Here is a 21,705-nt window from a genome sequence, read left to right on the forward strand (position 1 = left end):
TATACACTCCACCAGTAGTAGTAGTCAGGGATGGGTCATACTATACACTCCACCAGTAGTAGTAGTCATGGATGGCATACATAGGTCATACTATACACTCCACCAGTATTAGTAGTCAGGGATGGCATTCATAGGTCATACTATACACTCCACCAGTAGTAGTAGTCAGGGATGGTATTCATAGGTCACACTATACACTCCACCAGTAGTAGTAGTCAGGGATGGCATTCATAGGTCATACTATACACTCCACCGGTAGTAGTAGTCAGGGATGGTATTCATAGGTCACACTATACACTCCACCAGTAGTAGTAGTCAGGGATGGCATACATAGGTCATACTACACACTCCACCGGTAGTAGTAGTCAGGGATGGCATTCATAGGTCATACTATACACTCCACCAGTAGTAGTAGTCAGGGATAGGTCACACTATACACTCCACCAGTAGTAGTAGTCAGGGATGGTATTCATAGGTCACACTATACACTCCACCAGTAGTAGTAGTCAGGGATGGCATTCATAGGTCATACTATACACTCCACCAGTAGTAGTAGTCAGGGATGGTATTCATAGGTCACACTATACACTCCACCAGTAGTAGTAGTCAGGGATGGTATTCATAGGTCATACTATACACTCCACCAGTAGTAGTAGTCAGGGATGGCATTCATAGGTCATACTATACACTCCACCAGTAGTAGTAGTCAGGGATGGCATTCATAGGTCATACTACACACTCCACCAGTAGTAGTAGTCAGGGATGGCATTCATAGGTCATACTACACACTCCACCAGTAGTAGTAGTCAGGGATGGCATTCATAGGTCATACTACACACTCCACCAGTAGTAGTAGTCAGGGATGGCATTCATAGGTCATACTACACACTCCACCAGTAGTAGTAGTCAGGGATGGCATACATAGGTCATACTACACACTCCATCTGTAGTAGTAGTCAGGGATGGCATTCATAGGTCATACTATACACTCCACCAGTAGTAGTAGTCAGGGATGGCATACATAGGTCATACTACACACTCCATCTGTAGTAGTAGTCAGGGATGGCATTCATAGGTCATACTATACACTCCACCAGTAGTAGTAGTCAGGGATGGCATTCATAGGTCATACTATACACTCCACCAGTAGTAGTAGTCAGGGATGGCATACATAGGTCATACTACACACTCCACCAGTAGTAGTAGTCAGGGATGGCATTCATAGGTCATACTATACACTCCACCAGTAGTAGTAGTCAGGGATGGCATTCATAGGTCATACTATACACTCCACCAGTAGTAGTAGTCAGGGATGGCATACATAGGTCATACTATACACTCCATCTGTAGTAGTAGTCAGGGATGGCATACATAGGTCATACTATACACTCCACCAGTAGTAGTAGTCAGGGATGGCATACATAGGTCATACTACACACTCCATCTGTAGTAGTAGTCAGGGATGGCATACATAGGTCATACTATACACTCCACCAGTAGTAGTAGTCAGGGATGGCATACATAGGTCATACTACACACTCCACCTGTAGTAGTAGTCAGGGATGGCATACATAGGTCATACTATACACTCCACCAGTAGTAGTAGTCAGGGATGGCATACATAGGTCATACTACACACTCCACCAGCAGTAGTAGTAGTAGTCAGGGATGGCATACATAGGTCATACTATACACTCCACCAGTAGTAATAGTCAGGGATGGCATACATAGGTCATACTACACACTCCACCTGTAGTAGTAGTCAGGGATGGCATACATAGGTCATACTATACACTCCACCAGTAGTAGTAGTCATGGATGGCATACATAGGTCATACTACACACTCCATCTGTAGTAGTAGTCAGGGATGGCATACATAGGTCATACTATACACTCCACCAGTAGTAGTAGTCAGGGATGGCATACATAGGTCGTACTACACACTCCACCAGTAGTAGTAGTCAGGGATGGCATTCATAGGTCATACTATACACTCCACCAGTAGTAGTAGTCAGGGATGGCATACATAGGTCGTACTATACACTCCACCAGTAGTAGTAGTCAGGGATGGCATACATAGGTCACACTATACACTCCACCAGTAGTAGTAGTCAGGGATGGCATACATAGGTCGTACTATACACTCCACCAGTAGTAGTAGTCAGGGATGGCATACATAGGTCACACTATACACTCCACCAGTAGTAGTAGTCAGGGATGGTATTCATAGGTCGTACTATACACTCCACCAGTAGTAGTAGTCAGGGATGGTATTCATAGGTCACACTATACACTCCACCAGTAGTAGTAGTCAGGGATGGCATTCATAGGTCACACTATACACTCCACCAGTAGTAGTAGTCAGGGATGGCATTCATAGGTCATACTATACACTCCACCAGTAGTAGTAGTCAGGGATGGCATTCATAGGTCACACTATACACTCCACCAGTAGTAGTAGTCAGGGATGGCATTCATAGGTCATACTATACACTCCACCAGTAGTAGTAGTCAGGGATGGCATTCATAGGTCATACTACACACTCCACCAGTAGTAGTAGTCAGGGATGGCATTCATAGGTCATACTACACACTCCACCAGTAGTAGTAGTCAGGGATGGCATTCATAGGTCATACTATACACTCCACCAGTAGTAGTAGTCAGGGATGGCATTCATAGGTCATACTATACACTCCACCAGTAGTAGTAGTCAGGGATGGCATACGTAGGTCATACTACACACTCCATCTGTAGTAGTAGTCAGGGATGGCATTCATAGGTCATACTATACACTCCACCAGTAGTAGTAGTCAGGGATGGCATTCATAGGTCACACTATACACTCCACCAGTAGTAGTAGTCAGGGATGGTATTCATAGGTCACACTATACACTCCACCAGTAGTAGTAGTCAGGGATGGCATTCATAGGTCACACTATACACTCCACCAGTAGTAGTAGTCAGGGATGGCATTCATAGGTCATACTATACACTCCACCAGTAGTAGTAGTCAGGGATGGCATTCATAGGTCACACTATACACTCCACCAGTAGTAGTAGTCAGGGATGGCATTCATAGGTCATACTATACACTCCACCAGTAGTAGTAGTCAGGGATGGCATTCATAGGTCATACTACACACTCCACCAGTAGTAGTAGTCAGGGATGGCATTCATAGGTCATACTACACACTCCACCAGTAGTAGTAGTCAGGGATGGCATTCATAGGTCATACTATACACTCCACCAGTAGTAGTAGTCAGGGATGGCATTCATAGGTCATACTATACACTCCACCAGTAGTAGTAGTCAGGGATGGCATACGTAGGTCATACTACACACTCCATCTGTAGTAGTAGTCAGGGATGGCATTCATAGGTCATACTATACACTCCACCAGTAGTAGTAGTCAGGGATGGCATTCATAGGTCATACTATACACTCCACCAGTAGTAGTAGTCAGGGATGGCATACATAGGTCATACTACACACTCCACCAGTAGTAGTAGTCAGGGATGGCATTCATAGGTCATACTATACACTCCACCAGTAGTAGTAGTCAGGGATGGCATACATAGGTCATACTACACACTCCACCAGTAGTAGTAGTCAGGGATGGCATTCATAGGTCATACTATACACTCCACCAGTAGTAGTAGTCAGGGATGGCATACATAGGTCATACTACACACTCCACCAGTAGTAGTAGTCAGGGATGGCATTCATAGGTCATACTATACACTCCACCAGTAGTAGTAGTCAGGGATGGCATTCATAGGTCATACTATACACTCCACCAGTAGTAGTAGTCAGGGATGGCATTCATAGGTCATACTATACACTCCATCTGTAGTAGTAGTCAGGGATGGCATACATAGGTCATACTATACACTCCACCAGTAGTAGTAGTCAGGGATGGCATACATAGGTCATACTACACACTCCATCTGTAGTAGTAGTCAGGGATGGCATACATAGGTCATACTATACACTCCACCAGTAGTAGTAGTCAGGGATGGCATACATAGGTCATACTACACACTCCACCTGTAGTAGTAGTCAGGGATGGCATACATAGGTCATACTATACACTCCACCAGTAGTAGTAGTCAGGGATGGCATACATAGGTCATACTACACACTCCACCTGTAGTAGTAGTCAGGGATGGCATACATAGGTCATACTATACACTCCACCAGTAGTAGTAGTCAGGGATGGCATACATAGGTCATACTACACACTCCACCTGTAGTAGTAGTCATGGATGGCATACATAGGTCATACTATACACTCCACCAGTAGTAGTAGTCAGGGATGGCATACATAGGTCATACTACACACTCCACCTGTAGTAGTAGTCATGGATGGCATACATAGGTCATACTATACACTCCACCAGTAGTAGTAGTCAGGGATGGCATACATAGGTCATACTACACACTCCACCTGTAGTAGTAGTCATGGATGGCATACATAGGTCATACTATACACTCCACCAGTAGTAGTAGTCAGGGATGGCATACATAGGTCATACTACACACTCCACCTGTAGTAGTAGTCATGGATGGCATACATAGGTCATACTATACACTCCACCAGTAGTAGTAGTCAGGGATGGCATACATAGGTCATACTATACACTCCACCTGTAGTAGTAGTCATGGATGGCATACATAGGTCATACTATACACTCCACCTGTAGTAGTAGTCAGGGATGGCATACATAGGTCATACTATACACTCCACCAGTAGTAGTAGTCATGGATGGCATACATAGGTCATACTACACACTCCACCTGTAGTAGTAGTCAGGGATGGCATACATAGGTCATACTATACACTCCACCAGTAGTAGTAGTCATGGATGGCATACATAGGTCATACTACACACTCCACCTGTAGTAGTAGTCAGGGATGGCATACATAGGTCATACTATACACTCCACCAGTAGTAGTAGTCATGGATGGCATACATAGGTCATACTACACACTCCACCTGTAGTAGTAGTCAGGGATGGCATACATAGGTCATACTATACACTCCACCAGTAGTAGTAGTCATGGATGGCATACATAGGTCATACTACACACTCCACCTGTAGTAGTAGTCAGGGATGGCATACATAGGTCATACTATACACTCCACCAGTAGTAGTAGTCATGGATGGCATACATAGGTCATACTACACACTCCACCTGTAGTAGTAGTCAGGGATGGCATACATAGGTCATACTATACACTCCACCAGTAGTAGTAGTCATGGATGGCATACATAGGTCATACTACACACTCCACCTGTAGTAGTAGTCAGGGATGGCATACATAGGTCATACTATACACTCCACCAGTAGTAGTAGTCATGGATGGCATACATAGGTCATACTATACACTCCACCTGTAGTAGTAGTCAGGGATGGCATACATAGGTCATACTATACACTCCACCAGTAGTAGTAGTCATGGATGGCATACATAGGTCATACTACACACTCCACCTGTAGTAGTAGTCAGGGATGGCATACATAGGTCATACTATACACTCCACCAGTAGTAGTAGTCAGGGATGGCATACATAGGTCGTACTACACACTCCACCAGTAGTAGTAGTCAGGGATGGCATTCATAGGTCATACTATACACTCCACCAGTAGTAGTAGTCAGGGATGGCATACATAGGTCGTACTACACACTCCACCAGTAGTAGTAGTCAGGGATGGCATTCATAGGTCATACTATACACTCCACCAGTAGTAGTAGTCAGGGATGGCATACATAGGTCGTACTACACACTCCACCAGTAGTAGTAGTCAGGGATGGCATTCATAGGTCATACTATACACTCCACCAGTAGTAGTAGTCAGGGATGGCATACATAGGTCGTACTACACACTCCACCAGTAGTAGTAGTCAGGGATGGCATACACAGGTCATACTATACACTCCATCTGTAGTAGTAGTCAGGGGATGGCATACATAGGTCGTACTACACACTCCACCAGTAGTAGTAGTCAGGGATGGCATTCATAGGTCATACTATACACTCCACCAGTAGTAGTAGTCAGGGATGGCATACATAGGTCATACTACACACTCCACCAGTAGTAGTAGTCAGGGATGGCATTCATAGGTCATACTATACACTCCACCAGTAGTAGTTGTCAGGGATGGCATACATAGGTCATACTACACACTCCACCAGTAGTAGTAGTCAGGGATGGCATTCATAGGTCATACTATACACTCCACCAGTAGTAGTAGTCAGGGATGGCATTCATAGGTCATACTATACACTCCACCAGTAGTAGTAGTCAGGGATGGCATACATAGGTCATACTATACACTCCATCTGTAGTAGTAGTCAGGGATGGCATACATAGGTCATACTATACACTCCACCAGTAGTAGTAGTCAGGGATGGCATACATAGGTCATACTACACACTCCATCTGTAGTAGTAGTCAGGGATGGCATACATAGGTCATACTATACACTCCACCAGTAGTAGTAGTCAGGGATGGCATACATAGGTCATACTACACACTCCACCTGTAGTAGTAGTCAGGGATGGCATACATAGGTCATACTATACACTCCACCAGTAGTAGTAGTCAGGGATGGCATACATAGGTCATACTACACACTCCACCTGTAGTAGTAGTCAGGGATGGCATACATAGGTCATACTATACATTCCACCAGTAGTAGTAGTCAGGGATGGCATACATAGGTCATACTACACACTCCACCTGTAGTAGTAGTCAGGGATGGCATACATAGGTCATACTATACACTCCACCAGTAGTAGTAGTCAGGGATGGCATACATAGGTCATACTACACACTCCACCTGTAGTAGTAGTCAGGGATGGCATACATAGGTCATACTATACACTCCACCAGTAGTAGTAGTCAGGGATGGCATACATAGGTCATACTACACACTCCACCTGTAGTAGTAGTCAGGGATGGCATACATAGGTCATACTATACACTCCACCAGTAGTAGTAGTCAGGGATGGCATACATAGGTCATACTACACACTCCACCTGTAGTAGTAGTCAGGGATGGCATACATAGGTCATACTATACACTCCACCAGTAGTAGTAGTCAGGGATGGCATACATAGGTCATACTACACACTCCACCTGTAGTAGTAGTCAGGGATGGCATACATAGGTCATACTATACACTCCACCAGTAGTAGTAGTCAGGGATGGCATACATAGGTCATACTACACACTCCACCTGTAGTAGTAGTCAGGGATGGCATACATAGGTCATACTATACACTCCACCAGTAGTAGTAGTCAGGGATGGCATACATAGGTCATACTACACACTCCACCTGTAGTAGTAGTCATGGATGGCATACATAGGTCATACTATACACTCCACCTGTAGTAGTAGTCAGGGATGGCATACATAGGTCATACTATACACTCCACCTGTAGTAGTAGTCATGGATGGCATACATAGGTCATACTATACACTCCACCTGTAGTAGTAGTCAGGGATGGCATACATAGGTCATACTATACACTCCACCTGTAGTAGTTGTCATGGATGGCATACATAGGTCATACTACACACTCCACCTGTAGTAGTAGTCAGGGATGGCATACATAGGTCATACTATACACTCCACCAGTAGTAGTAGTCATGGATGGCATACATAGGTCATACTACACACTCCACCTGTAGTAGTAGTCAGGGATGGCATACATAGGTCATACTATACACTCCACCAGTAGTAGTAGTCATGGATGGCATACATAGGTCATACTATACACTCCACCTGTAGTAGTAGTCAGGGATGCCATACATAGGTCATACTATACACTCCACCAGTAGTAGTAGTCATGGATGGCATACATAGGTCATACTACACACTCCACCTGTAGTAGTAGTCAGGGATGGCATACATAGGTCATACTATACACTCCACCAGTAGTAGTAGTCATGGATGGCATACATAGGTCGTACTACACACTCCACCTGTAGTAGTAGTCAGGGATGGCATACATAGGTCATACTATACACTCCACCAGTAGTAGTAGTCAGGGATGGCATACATAGGTCGTACTACACACTCCACCAGTAGTAGTAGTCAGGGATGGCATTCATAGGTCATACTATACACTCCACCAGTAGTAGTAGTCAGGGATGGCATACATAGGTCATACTATACACTCCACCAGTAGTAGTAGTCAGGGATGGCATACATAGGTCATACTATACACTCCATCTGTAGTAGTAGTCAGGGATGGCATACATAGGTCATACTATACACTCCACCAGTAGTAGTAGTCAGGGTTGGCATACATAGGTCATACTATACACTCCACCAGTAGTAGTAGTCAGGGATGGCATTCATAGGTCATACTATACACTCCACCAGTAGTAGTAGTCAGGGATGGCATACATAGGTCATACTATACACTCCACCAGTAGTAGTAGTCAGGGATGGCATTCATAGGTCATACTACACACTCCACCTGTAGTAGTAGTCAGGGATGGCATTCATAGGTCATACTATACACTCCACCAGTAGTAGTAGTCAGGGATGGCATACATAGGTCATACTATACACTCCACCAGTAGTAGTAGTCAGGGATGGCATACATAGGTCATACTATACACTCCACCAGTAGTAGTAGTCAGGGATGGCATACATAGGTCATACTATACACTCCACCAGTAATAGTAGTCAGGGATGGCATGCATAGGTCATACTATACACTCCACCAGTAGTAGTAGTCAGGGATGGCATGCATAGGTCATACTATACACTCCACCGGTAGTAGTAGTCAGGGATGGCATGCATAGGTCATACTATACACTCCACCGGTAGTAGTAGTCAGGGATGGCATGCATAGGTCATACTATGCACTCCACCGGTAGTAGTAGTCAGGGATGGCATGCATAGGTCATACTATACACTCCACCGGTAGTAGTAGTCAGGGATGGCATGCATAGGTCATACTATGCACTCCACCGGTAGTAGTAGTCAGGGATGGCATGCATAGGTCATACTATACACTCCACCGGTAGTAGTAGTCAGGGATGGCATGCATAGGTCATACTATGCACTCCACCGGTAGTAGTAGTCAGGGATGGCATGCATAGGTCATACTATGCACTCCACCGGTAGTAGTAGTCAGGGATGGCATGCATAGGTCATACTATGCACTCCACCAGTAGTAGTAGTCAGGGATGGCATGCATAGGTCATACTATACACTCCACCTGTATTAGTAGTCAGGGATGGCATGCATAGGTCATACTATACACTCCACCAGTATTAGTAGTCAGGGATGGCATGCATAGGTCATACTATACACTCCACCAGTAGTAGTAGTCAGGGATGGCATGCATAGGTCATACTATACACTCCACCAGTATTAGTAGTCAGGGATGGCATGCATAGGTCATACTATACACTCCACCAGTAGTAGTAGTCAGGGATGGCATACATAGGTCATACTATACACTCCACCAGTAGTAGTAGTCAGGGATGGCATACATAGGTCATACTATACACTCCACCAGTAGTAGTAGTCAGGGATGGCATTCATAGGTCATACTATACACTCCACCTGTAGTAGTAGTCATGGATGGCATACATAGGTCATACTATACACTCCACCTGTAGTAGTAGTCAGGGATGGCATGCATAGGTCATACTATACACTCCACCTGTAGTAGTAGTCAGGGATGGCATGCATAGGTCATACTATACACTCCACCAGTAGTAGTAGTCAGGGATGGCATACATAGGTCATACTATACACTCCACCTGTAGTAGTAGTCAGGGATGGCATACATAGGTCATACTATACACTCCACCAGTAGTAGTAGTCAGGGATGGCATACATAGGTCATACTATACACTCCACCTGTAGTAGTAGTCAGGGATGGCATACATAGGTCATACTATACACTCCACCAGTAGTAGTAGTCAGGGATGGCATACATAGGTCATACTATACACTCCACCTGTAGTAGTAGTCAGGGATGGCATGCATAGGTCATACTATACACTCCAACAGTAGTAGTAGTCAGGGATGGCATACATAGGTCATACTATACACTCCACCAGTAGTAGTAGTCAGGGATGGCATACATAGGTCATACTATACACTCCACCTGTAGTAGTAGTCAGGGATGGCATTCTTAGGTCATACTATACACTCCACCAGTAGTAGTAGTCAGGGATGGCATACATAGGTCATTCTATACACTCCACCAGTAGTAGTAGTCAGGGATGGCATGCATAGGTCATAGTAGTAGTAGTCAGGGATGGTATACATAGGTCATACTATACACTCCACCTGTAGTAGTAGTCAGGGATGGCATTCATAGGTCATACTATACACTCCACCTGTAGTAGTAGTCAGGGATGGCATTCATAGGTCATACTATACACTCCACCAGTAGTAGTAGTCAGGGATGGCATTCATAGGTCATACTACACAATCCACCAGTAGTAGTAGTCATGGATGGCATTCATAGGTCATACTATACACTCCACCAGTATTAGTAGTCAGGGATGGCATTCATAGGTCATACTACACAATCCACCAGTAGTAGTAGTCATGGATGGCATACATAGGTCATACTACACAATCCACCAGTAGTAGTAGTCAGGGATGGCATGCATAGGTCATAGTAGTAGTAGTCAGGGATGGTATACATAGGTCATACTATACACTCCACCAGTAGTAGTAGTCAGGGATGGCATTCATAGGTCATACTATACACTCCACCTGTAGTAGTAGTCAGGGATGGCATTCATAGGTCATACTACACAATCCACCAGTAGTAGTAGTCAGGGATGGCATTCATAGGTCATACTATACACTCCACCAGTAGTACAGTAGTAGTCAGGGATGGCATACATATGTCATACTATACACTCCACCAGTAGTAGAAGCACATATAGGTTATACTTCACACTCCACCAGTTTTTGTAATTGGGGATTGCCTGCGTAGATCATACTTCACACTTGACCAGAAGTTGTAGTCGTGAACGGCATGCATACAGTGGGTATGGTTGGGGGGAGGGCAGGTGTTAGTGGGGGTAATAGGAAAGTTTATGCCATTCAACACCACCCTATTCGGCATGGTAATAATGTATTGAGGTTGATCTACTTTCCAGATTTTTCTGCCTACCTGAGGAGCGTCTCTTACCATCAAATCGAGTGAATGATGGCATCTGTGACTGCTGTGATGGAAGTGACGAATGGAGAGCAGAGGGTGAGATCATTGTAATCAGTCAGTGTGTAACAGCAGTATGCTGAATCAATGAGGGTGAGATCATTGTAATCAGTCAGTGTGTAACAGCAGTATGCTGAATCAATGAGGGTGAGATCATTGTAATCAGTCAGTGTGTGACAGCAGTATGCTGAATCAATGAGGGTGAGATCATTGTAATCAGTCAGTGTGTAACAGCAGTATGCTGAATCAATGAGGGTGAGATCATTGTAATCAGTCAGTGTGTAACAGCAGTATGCTCAATCAATGAGGGTGAGATCATTGTAATCAGTCAGTGTGTAACAGCAGTATGCTGAATCAATGAGGGTGAGATCATTGTAATCAGTCAGTGTGTAACAGCAGTATGCTGAATCAATGAGGGTGAGATCATTGTAATCAGTCAGTGTGTAACAGCAGTATGCTGAATCAATGAGGGTGAGATCATTGTAATCAGTCAGTGTGTAACAGCAGTATGCTGAATCAATGAGGGTGAGATCATTGTAATCAGTCAGTGTGTAACAGCAGTATGCTGAATCAATGAGGGTGAGATCATTGTAATCAGTCAGTGTGTAACAGCAGTATGCTGAATCAATGAGGGTGAGATCATTGTAATCAGTCAGTGTGTGACAGCAGTATGCTTAATCAATGAGGGTGAGATCATTGTAATCAGTCAGTGTGTAACAGCAGTATGCTGAATCAATGAGGGTGAGATCATTGTAATCAGTCAGTGTGTAACAGCAGTATGCTGAATCAATGAGGGTGAGATCATTGTAATCAGTCAGTGTGTGACAGCAGTATGCTGAATCAATGAGGGTGAGATCATTGTAATCAGTCAGTGTGTAACAGCAGTATGCTGAATCAATGAGGGTGAGATCATTGTAATCAGTCAGTGTGTAACAGCAGTATGCTGAATCAATGAGGGTGAGATCATTGTAATCAGTCAGTGTGTGACAGCAGTATGCTCAATCAATGAGGGTGAGATCATTGTAATCAGTCAGTGTGTGACAGCAGTATGCTCAATCAATGAGGGTGAGATCATTGTAATCAGTCAGTGTGTGACAGCAGTATGCTCAATCAATGAGGGTGAGATCATTGTAATCAGTCAGTGTGTAACAGCAGTATGCTTAATCAATGAGGGTGAGATCATTGTAATCAGTCAGTGTGTAACAGCAGTATGCTCAATCAATGAGGGTGAGATCATTGTAATCAGTCAGTGTGTAACAGCAGTATGCTCAATCAATGAGGGTGAGATCATTGTAATCAGTCGGTGTGTAACAGCAGTATGCTGAATCAATGAGGGTGAGATCATTGTAATCAGTCGGTGTGTAACAGCAGTATGCTCAATCAATGAGGGTGAGATCATTGTAATCAGTCGGTGTGTAACAGCAGTATGCTCAGTCAATGAGGGTGAGATCATTGTAATCAGTCGGTGTGTAACAGCAGTATGCTCAGTCAATGAGGGTGAGATCATTGTAATCAGTCGGTGTGTAACAGCAGTATGCTCAATCAATGAGGGTGAGATCATTGTAATCAGTCGGTGTGTAACAGCAGTATGCTCAGTCAATGAGGGTGAGATCATTGTAATCAGTCAGTGTGTAACAGCAGTATACTCAGTCAATGAGGGTGAGATCATTGTAATCAGTCAGTGTGTAACAGCAGTATACTCAATCAATGAGGGTGAGATCATTGTAATCAGTCGGTGTGTAACAGCAGTATGCTCAGTCATTGAGGGTGAGATCATTGTATTCAGTCAGTGTGTAACAGCAGTATACTCAGTCAATGAGGGTGAGATCATTGTAATCAGTCAGTGTGTAACAGCAGTATGCTGAATCAATGAGGGTGAGATCATTGTAATCAGTCAGTGTGTAACAGCAGTATGCTGAATCAATGAGGGTGAGATCATTGTATTCAGTCAGTGTGTAACAGCAGTATGCTGAATCAATGAGGGTGAGATCATTGTAATCAGTCAGTGTGTAACAGCAGTATACTCAATCAATGAGGGTGAGATCATTGTAATCAGTCAGTGTGTAACAGCAGTATGCTGAATCAATGAGGGTGAGATCATTGTAATCAGTCAGTGTGTAACAGCAGTATGCTGAATCAATGAGGGTGAGATCATTGTAATCAGTCAGTGTGTAACAGCAGTATGCTGAATCAATGAGGGTGAGATCATTGTAATCAGTCAGTGTGTAACAGCAGTATGCTGAATCAATGAGGGTGAGATAATTGTAATCAGTCAGTGTGTGACAGCAGTATGCTGAATCAATGAGGGTGAGATCATTGTAATCAGTCAGTGTGTAACAGCAGTATGCTGAATCAATGAGGGTGAGATCATTGTAATCAGTCAGTGTGTAACAGCAGTATGCTGAATCAATGAGGGTGAGATCATTGTAATCAGTCAGTGTTCAACAGCAGTATGCTGAATCAATGAGGGTGAGATCATTGTAATCAGTCAGTGTGTAACAGCAGTATGCTGAATCAATGAGGGTGAGATCATTGTAATCAGTCAGTGTGTAACAGCAGTATGCTGAATCAATGAGGGTGAGATCATTGTAATCAGTCAGTGTGTGACAGCAGTATGCTGAATCAATGAGGGTGAGATCATTGTAATCAGTCAGTGTGTGACAGCAGTATGCTGAATCAATGAGGGTGAGATCATTGTAATCAGTCAGTGTGTAACAGCAGTATGCTGAATCAATGAGGGTGAGATCATTGTAATCAGTCAGTGTGTAACAGCAGTATGCTGAATCAATGAGGGTGAGATCATTGTAATCAGTCAGTGTGTAACAGCAGTATGCTGAATCAATGAGGGTGAGATCATTGTAATCAGTCAGTGTGTAACAGCAGTATGCTGAATCAATGAGGGTGAGATCATTGTAATCAGTCAGTGTGTGACAGCAGTATGCTGAATCAATGAGGGTGAGATCATTGTAATCAGTCAGTGTGTAACAGCAGTATGCTGAATCAATGAGGGTGAGATCATTGTAATCAGTCAGTGTGTAACAGCAGTATGCTGAATCAATGAGGGTGAGATCATTGTAATCAGTCAGTGTGTAACAGCAGTATGCTGAATCAATGAGGGTGAGATCATTGTAATCAGTCAGTGTGTAACAGCAGTATGCTGAATCAATGAGGGTGAGATCATTGTAATCAGTCAGTGTGTGACAGCAGTATGCTGAAGCAATGAGGGTGAGATCATTGTAATCAGTCAGTGTGTAACAGCAGTATGCTGAATCAATGAGGGTGAGATCATTGTAATCAGTCAGTGTGTAACAGCAGTATGCTGAATCAATGAGGGTGAGATCATTGTAATCAGTCAGTGTGTAACAGCAGTATGCTGAATCAATGAGGGTGAGATCATTGTAATCAGTCAGTGTGTAACAGCAGTATGCTGAATCAATGAGGGTGAGATCATTGTAATCAGTCAGTGTGTAACAGCAGTATGCTGAATCAATGAGGGTGAGATCATTGTAATCAGTCAGTGTGTAACAGCAGTATGCTGAATCAATGAGGGTGAGATCATTGTAATCAGTCAGTGTGTAACAGCAGTATGCTGAATCAATGAGGGTGAGATCATTGTAATCAGTCAGTGTGTAACAGCAGTATGCTGAATCAATGAGGGTGAGATCATTGTAATCAGTCAGTGTGTGACAGCAGTATGCTGAATCAATGAGGGTGAGATCATTGTAATCAGTCAGTGTGTGACAGCAGTATGCTGAATCAATGAGGGTGAGATCATTGTAATCAGTCAGTGTGTGACAGCAGTATGCTGAATCAATGAGGGTGAGATCATTGTAATCAGTCAGTGTGTAACAGCAGTATGCTGAATCAATGAGGGTGAGATCATTGTAATCAGTCAGTGTGTAACAGCAGTATGCTGAATCAATGAGGGTGAGATCATTGTAATCAGTCAGTGTGTGACAGCAGTATGCTCAATCAATGAGGGTGAGATCATTGTAATCAGTCGGTGTGTAACAGCAGTATGCTCAGTCAATGAGGGGTGAGATCATTGTAATCAGTCAGTGTGTGACAGCAGTATGCTGAATCAATGAGGGTGAGATCATTGTAATCAGTCAGTGTGTAACAGCAGTATGCTGAATCAATGAGGGTGAGATCATTGTAATCAGTCGGTGTGTAACAGCAGTACACTCAGTCAATGAGGGTGAGATCATTGTAATCAGTCAGTGTGTAACAGCAGTATGCTGAATCAATGAGGGTGAGATCATTGTAATCAGTCAGTGTGTGACAGCAGTATGCTGAATCAATGAGGGTGAGATCATTGTAATCAGTCAGTGTGTAACAGCAGTATGCTGAATCAATGAGGGTGAGATCATTGTAATCAGTCAGTGTGTGACAGCAGTATGCTGAATCAATGAGGGTGAGATCATTGTAATCAGTCAGTGTGTAACAGCAGTATGCTCAATCAATGAGGGTGAGATCATTGTAATCAGTCAGTGTGTAACAGCAGTATGCTCAATCAATGAGGGTGAGATCATTGTAATCAGTCAGTGTGTGACAGCAGTATGCTGAATCAATGAGGGTGAGATCATTGTAATCAGTCAGTATGCTGAATCAATGAGGGTGAGATCATTGGAATCAGTCAGGGGGGGACTAAGTTGTTTGGTGGTAGTCTGTTCCCTTCTAGGTAGGAATTCACATAGAGGGTAAAATTATGTACGAATGAAGTATATCATTTATTGGATCAAATTAAAATCGCAAACAGCACCCAGCTTGGCACATCTAGCTTGCCTCTCATGGCCTTGTTAATGGTGCCAACTGACTGCTGTAAGCATATAGAAATAGGGTGAAACTCAAACACAATCAAACAGCGTTCAGAAACTAACATGCTGTATTTCCTCCTACCAGGGTTGGTAATTTTTTTATAATTAAAAAAAAAAGTGGAAGGGGATCAAATTATTTTATTTTAAATGGGATTTTTTTTAATTTATATCGGATTTATTTTTAGTCTTGTAATACACATGTGTTTGATGAATGCAAATTTCAAGGTAACTTAACTTTTGAGGCAGTTAAGAGTCTCTAAATTACTACCATGAGTGGTGTGAACCTACAGGATGTATTATGCAATTTAGAGAAAGAAAAAATCTTATGATTTTCAATATTTTTATGACACTTTAGTTTAAATATATGTAGCGAACCAACTAGATGTTCTAGAGTATACAACAAACTTACATTATTCTTGATGTGTATTACTGTATTTTCAATATCTTGTTACAAAACATAATCAACTTTTTACATACAGTAACAATAGGATGTCTGCTTGATTTCCTATTTTCTTTAAATTAAATCCTGCTCTCCATACAAAAAAGATATTGACCTCACTGATAAACATGTGCACACCTACAACCTGGATATAGTGTACATATAAGTACAGGCTATTCTGCAGAAAATTGAACCATCATATGGTCTGGTCCACTCTAAGCTGAGAAACTGCCTTGGAACTAATAAAGCTGCTCAGCTTGTGTTCTTATTTAAACATTGAACATGAAGAACGACCCTTAAACTTTAAAGTCTATTGACTTTTCAATACACCTTCAAGTTTGCATTTCATTGTTTACGTTTTAGTGGTAACGTTGACAATGGTTTTATACATGTCCTTTATGCCTTATTCTCTGGGGTTGATCCACACACTAACTTCTGGATCTTACAGTATTTTAAACATTTAAGACAAACACATTTTAAGCTTTGTGTTTATTTCATAAAGTGGAACTTTTAATTTACAAGTGTAAGATGACTAGCTGATTTTGGTAACAGAAGAAGACTTCCTAAGCCTACCACTGCACGGGGTTACTTGTCTGATATGCTGGACATGGAGGGGGTGATTACTGTCAGTCCAAGGGACTCCAGCTTGCTATGTACAAGGCAATGGTAAACACAGTACACGTCCTCCCGTACCTCACCAATCACCCTCCCCACCCTTCTTATTCATTTATTAATACCCTCCTTTCCACTAATTGTGGCATTGCCTCCCCAGCAAATTAGGCAATAATGCCAAACCCCACACAAAACAGACTTTTAAAAAATGTGGTATCTACATTGAAAGAATTCTATTTCCTCAAGCAATACAATCTAGATTTTAATATTGTAAAGACGCTATTGACATGAACAGACCAATCCAGTTTGTGATCAATATAAATTATAACACAGGTCTAAATACTTGAAACTATCAACACGATCGACTCTATAGTTATTAATTATGAGTCCTGTGGGTCTATGTTGATGAGAGACCTGCCAGTCACAAGAAAGAGTTGCCCACAGTAGATCTCCTGACACACCTGGGATGGAAGATCAACAATGAGAAATAGAACTGAATACCTAGGGCCCAACTAGATCTCACCAAGGGAACCACCTGCCCATCACCAGAAAGGGTTGCCCACAGTAGATCTCCTGACACACCTGGGATGGAAGATCAACAACAAGAAATAGAACTGAATACCTAGGGCCCAACTAGATCTCACCAAGGGAACCACCTGCCCATCACCAGAAAGGGTTGCCCACAGTAGATCTCCTGACACACCTGGGATGGAAGATCAACAACGAGAAATGGAACTTAATACCGAGTTAACAAGTACCTCGGGCCCAACTAGATCTCACCAAGGGAACCACCTGCCTGTCACCAGAAAACATTGCCCAACTTACAGCGCTAGCTCTATGTATGCACAAGTGTTCATCGAAGGCAAAGACTTGTTTATGACTTTTAGGGTTGATGGCCAGCCTAATAGAGATTATTCCATTCTGCCGGCTGTGGATGAGACCAATCCAGATATATATTTGTGGAGATTCTACAGACCAGACCTAGAAATGCAGGTTCAAATTTCCCCACTAGACCCACAACACCTTCTATGGTGGGCAACCTCCAAGAATTGGGCCAAGGGAAGGCCATTTCACCAAGAAAAACCTCTTACATCGGACGCGTCATTGATAGGCTGACAGGCGTTTTGGCAGACACTCACAGTATCAGGGCCTGGTTTTGAGCTTACAAAAATCTCCATAAATCAATGAGCTTGAACTCGAAGCAGTAGCAAGAGCACTACACCGCTTCCAGGAGCAGCTCAGGCTACACGATCAGTGTCACCAACAACACAATAGTGGTCACTTACATCAACAAACAGGGGGCACCAGGTCAATGCTGCTATGTCAAGCAACATGGAACCTCCTTCACTGGTGCAGACAGAACAATATCCTGCACAGGGCATCCCACATTGCAGGGAACGATATCCTGCTCAGGGCCTCCCACATTGCAGGGAAGGATTTCCTGCTCACAGCCTCCCATATTGCAGGATCCTGCTCAGGGACTCCCAAATTGCAGGGATCGATATCCTGCCTAGGGCCTCCCACATTGCAGGGATCGATATCATGCTCACAGCCTCCCATATTGCAGGGTCCTGCTCAGGGTATGATATCCTGCTCAGGGCCTCCCACATTGCAGGGAACGATATCATGCTCACAGCCTCCCATATTACATGGTCCTGCTCAGGCCCTCCGACGTTGCAGGGAATGATATCCTGCTGTGGGCCTCTACCATTGCAGGGAAAGAAATTAGCTGACTTGTGCCCTCTCCAGAAGAAGCATGAGCCCGAAAGGGTGGTCTCTAGAACATCGGACATGCAAACAAAATCTTCAACATTTTCAGATGTCTGAACATCGACCACTTCGCATCAGTCCAGAGTACCAAACTTCCAACCTTCTGTTCCAGGATGTTCCACCCACAAGCCTGGGCAACAGGTAGATGGCAATATCATGGGACAGAATGCAAGCGTATGTCTTACCATCCCTGTGCTTCATTCACAAAATATTGCTAAAGCTGCAGAAGTCCAGAACAAGATTACTCCTCATAGCTCCCACGTGCCACAGGAGATCATGGTACCCCCTTCTCCTCAACCATCTCTGCCAAGTACCAGACACCCTACATTGCCCACACCTACTTACCCAAGCCATGGGGAGAATCTTCCACCCCAATATCTGATCTCTTGACCTGACTGTGTGGCCCTTGTCAAGTCTTGCATCAGAGCACAAGGATTTTAAGAGGAGGTTACTGATATGGCAGCAGCAGCAAGAAAGCCTGGCACCGTCAGAACTTATTCTTGTAGACTTAATAGCTTACTGATGGTGTGTGGACTCCCAGGTTGATCGTCTATTAGTCAGATCACAGACTGAATGATGTAGACTTGGTAGCTTCTACCGATGGTGTGAGGACTCCCAGGTTGACCCACCTTCAACATCTATTAGTCAGATCACAGACTGAATGATGTAGACTTGGTAGCTTCTACAGATGGTGTGGGGACTCCCAGGTTGATCCACCTTCAACATCTATTAGTCAGATCACAGACTGAATGATGTAGACTTGGTAGCTTCTACCGATGGTGTGAGGACTCCCAGGTTGATCCACCTTCAACATATATTAGTCAGATCACAGACTGAATGATGTAGACTTGGTAGCTTCTACCAATGGTGTGAGGACTTCCAGGTTGATCCACCTTCAACGTCTATAAGTCAGATCACAGACTGAATGATGTAGACTTGGTAGCTTCTACCGATGGTGTGAGGACTCCCAGGTTGATCCACCTTCAACGTCTATAAGTCAGTTCACAGACTGAATGATGTAGACTTGGTAGCTTCTACAGATGGTGTGGGGACTCCCAGGTTGATCCACCTTCAACATCTATTAGTCAGATCACAGACTGAATGATGTAGACTTGGTAGCTTCTACCGATGGTGTGAGGACTCCCAGGTTGATCCACCTTCAACGTCTATAAGTCAGATCACAGACTGAATGATGTAGACTTGATAGCTTCTACCGATGGTGTGAGGACTCCAAGTTTAGCCTAGCAGTTCGATCATCGTTCAGCAATTACTGCAGTCCTTTCAGTGTTCCCAGACGGGTCCATCATGGCTTCAAACAATGTTATAACTGCGGCCAATCAGGGGTATGACTAATCTAAGACCTGTTGTCCAGAAGCTACAGTAACACACTCCTGGAGCATGAACGTACCTCAGAGACATGGCAAGTAACCCCTACGAACCAATGGCATCGTCATCTTTATGTCACCTGACGTACAAGACCATTTTCTTAGTAGCAGCATCACCCCTGAGTCCCTGACCCCCTCTCCCTCCTCCCATTGAAAGGCATTGGATATATTGCATGATATTTGTTGACATGAAAATGGAAACCGTTTGATATTTGTTAGGGTTTGTTTGACAAGAGGTTACCTTTTATACTTCGCTATTTATTACTAGTTCTTCAGTTCAATTGCATTGTGATATGCTTCCTGTATTGTTGGTTTTAGGAAGCTCTGGATAACAAGCACTTATCTCCATAGCCGACCACAGTTTGATTTTTTTAGGGTGGATTAAGTGAGAAAGTACACCAATTCATCTGTTGCAAATAGGTTGGAGCATTTTGTATTGGTTTGAAGTCAAATTTGAGCTACCTCAAACTTTAAAGATGCAAGTAAGAGATGAATCAAGTGACCCAGGCATTATCAAATCCAAACTGACTACAAAGATACTTTCCAATCCACCACAACTATTGAGTATACAGTATGCATTCCCCAATTGTAGCTCACTGTGGAAGTATTTCCAAATCCAAAAGGGATATTGATCCAATTTTGCTACTGCTCTTCAAACAGGTTTGCCATGCTGCTCAGTGAAGCTCTTGTTTTTCCTAGGTCAGTGAAACTACATGACAATGTGTTGTCATTCATGTGTTGGTCAACACATGACCAGTTCGACCATCTCATGGCCCACACATGACCATCTCATTAACAACACATGACCAGTTCGACTATCTCATGGCCCACACATGACCATCTCATGACCAACACATCACCTCATTAACAACACATCACCATGAATATCAAGTATTGTAGCCTACTGTATCTGCTACACCTGATACTGATAAAGTCTCAACAGAGAATATCTGACCTTTGACCGTTAGATGAGGTGAATAGCAGATCAATCCTATAATGATCATTGCAGGTAGTGAGCTACTGTACCCAATCCAGTGGTACTTCTTAAGCATGGTTTAGTATTTATGTACAGGTAATATATAGTCCACTGCTGATCCTACTACTACACATGGCAAATTAAGTAAACAGTCTAGGTATGATATACTGATAATGTCAGTAGTTATATACAAAACACATTAATCCTTAAGTAATTGCTGCTTGTGCCAGGTTTTAATTACCTATTGTTTTAGCTAGGTCAATTCAGATATTACTGTGGAAATCTTTGCTCTATGGATTTATCAGACCTGTTGGTGGAAGTTATTCCTAAGTGGTTTATTGGTTTATCACTTACAACAGTTTGTAAGGAGATGAAGATTCCATTCATGTGCTGATTCTTTGGCTCAGGATCAAACAAGCTGTGACCTTTCCCTTAGCAGCTGGTTTTCCATATGATTCTATCCACTGTGATAAAAGCACTTACA

At 43.3% G+C, this 21,705-nt stretch overlaps 1 protein-coding gene across 2 annotated transcripts in view; it reads left to right on the top strand.

Annotated features, from left to right (window-relative positions):
• The window catches only part of LOC139984375 (uncharacterized), a 51,166-nt gene that overhangs the window by 13,480 nt on the left and 15,981 nt on the right, over positions 1-21,705 (top strand). For both annotated transcript variants that reach the window (XM_071998268.1, XM_071998270.1), the window contains exon 3: positions 11,164-11,261. In XM_071998268.1, the coding sequence (XP_071854369.1) occupies positions 11,164-11,261 (98 nt within the window). The remainder of the gene's footprint in view (positions 1-11,163; positions 11,262-21,705) is intronic.

The sequence above is a fragment of the Apostichopus japonicus genome, chromosome 17 (assembly GCF_037975245.1).
Source record: "Apostichopus japonicus isolate 1M-3 chromosome 17, ASM3797524v1, whole genome shotgun sequence".
Lineage (NCBI taxonomy): Eukaryota > Metazoa > Echinodermata > Holothuroidea > Aspidochirotida > Stichopodidae > Apostichopus > Apostichopus japonicus.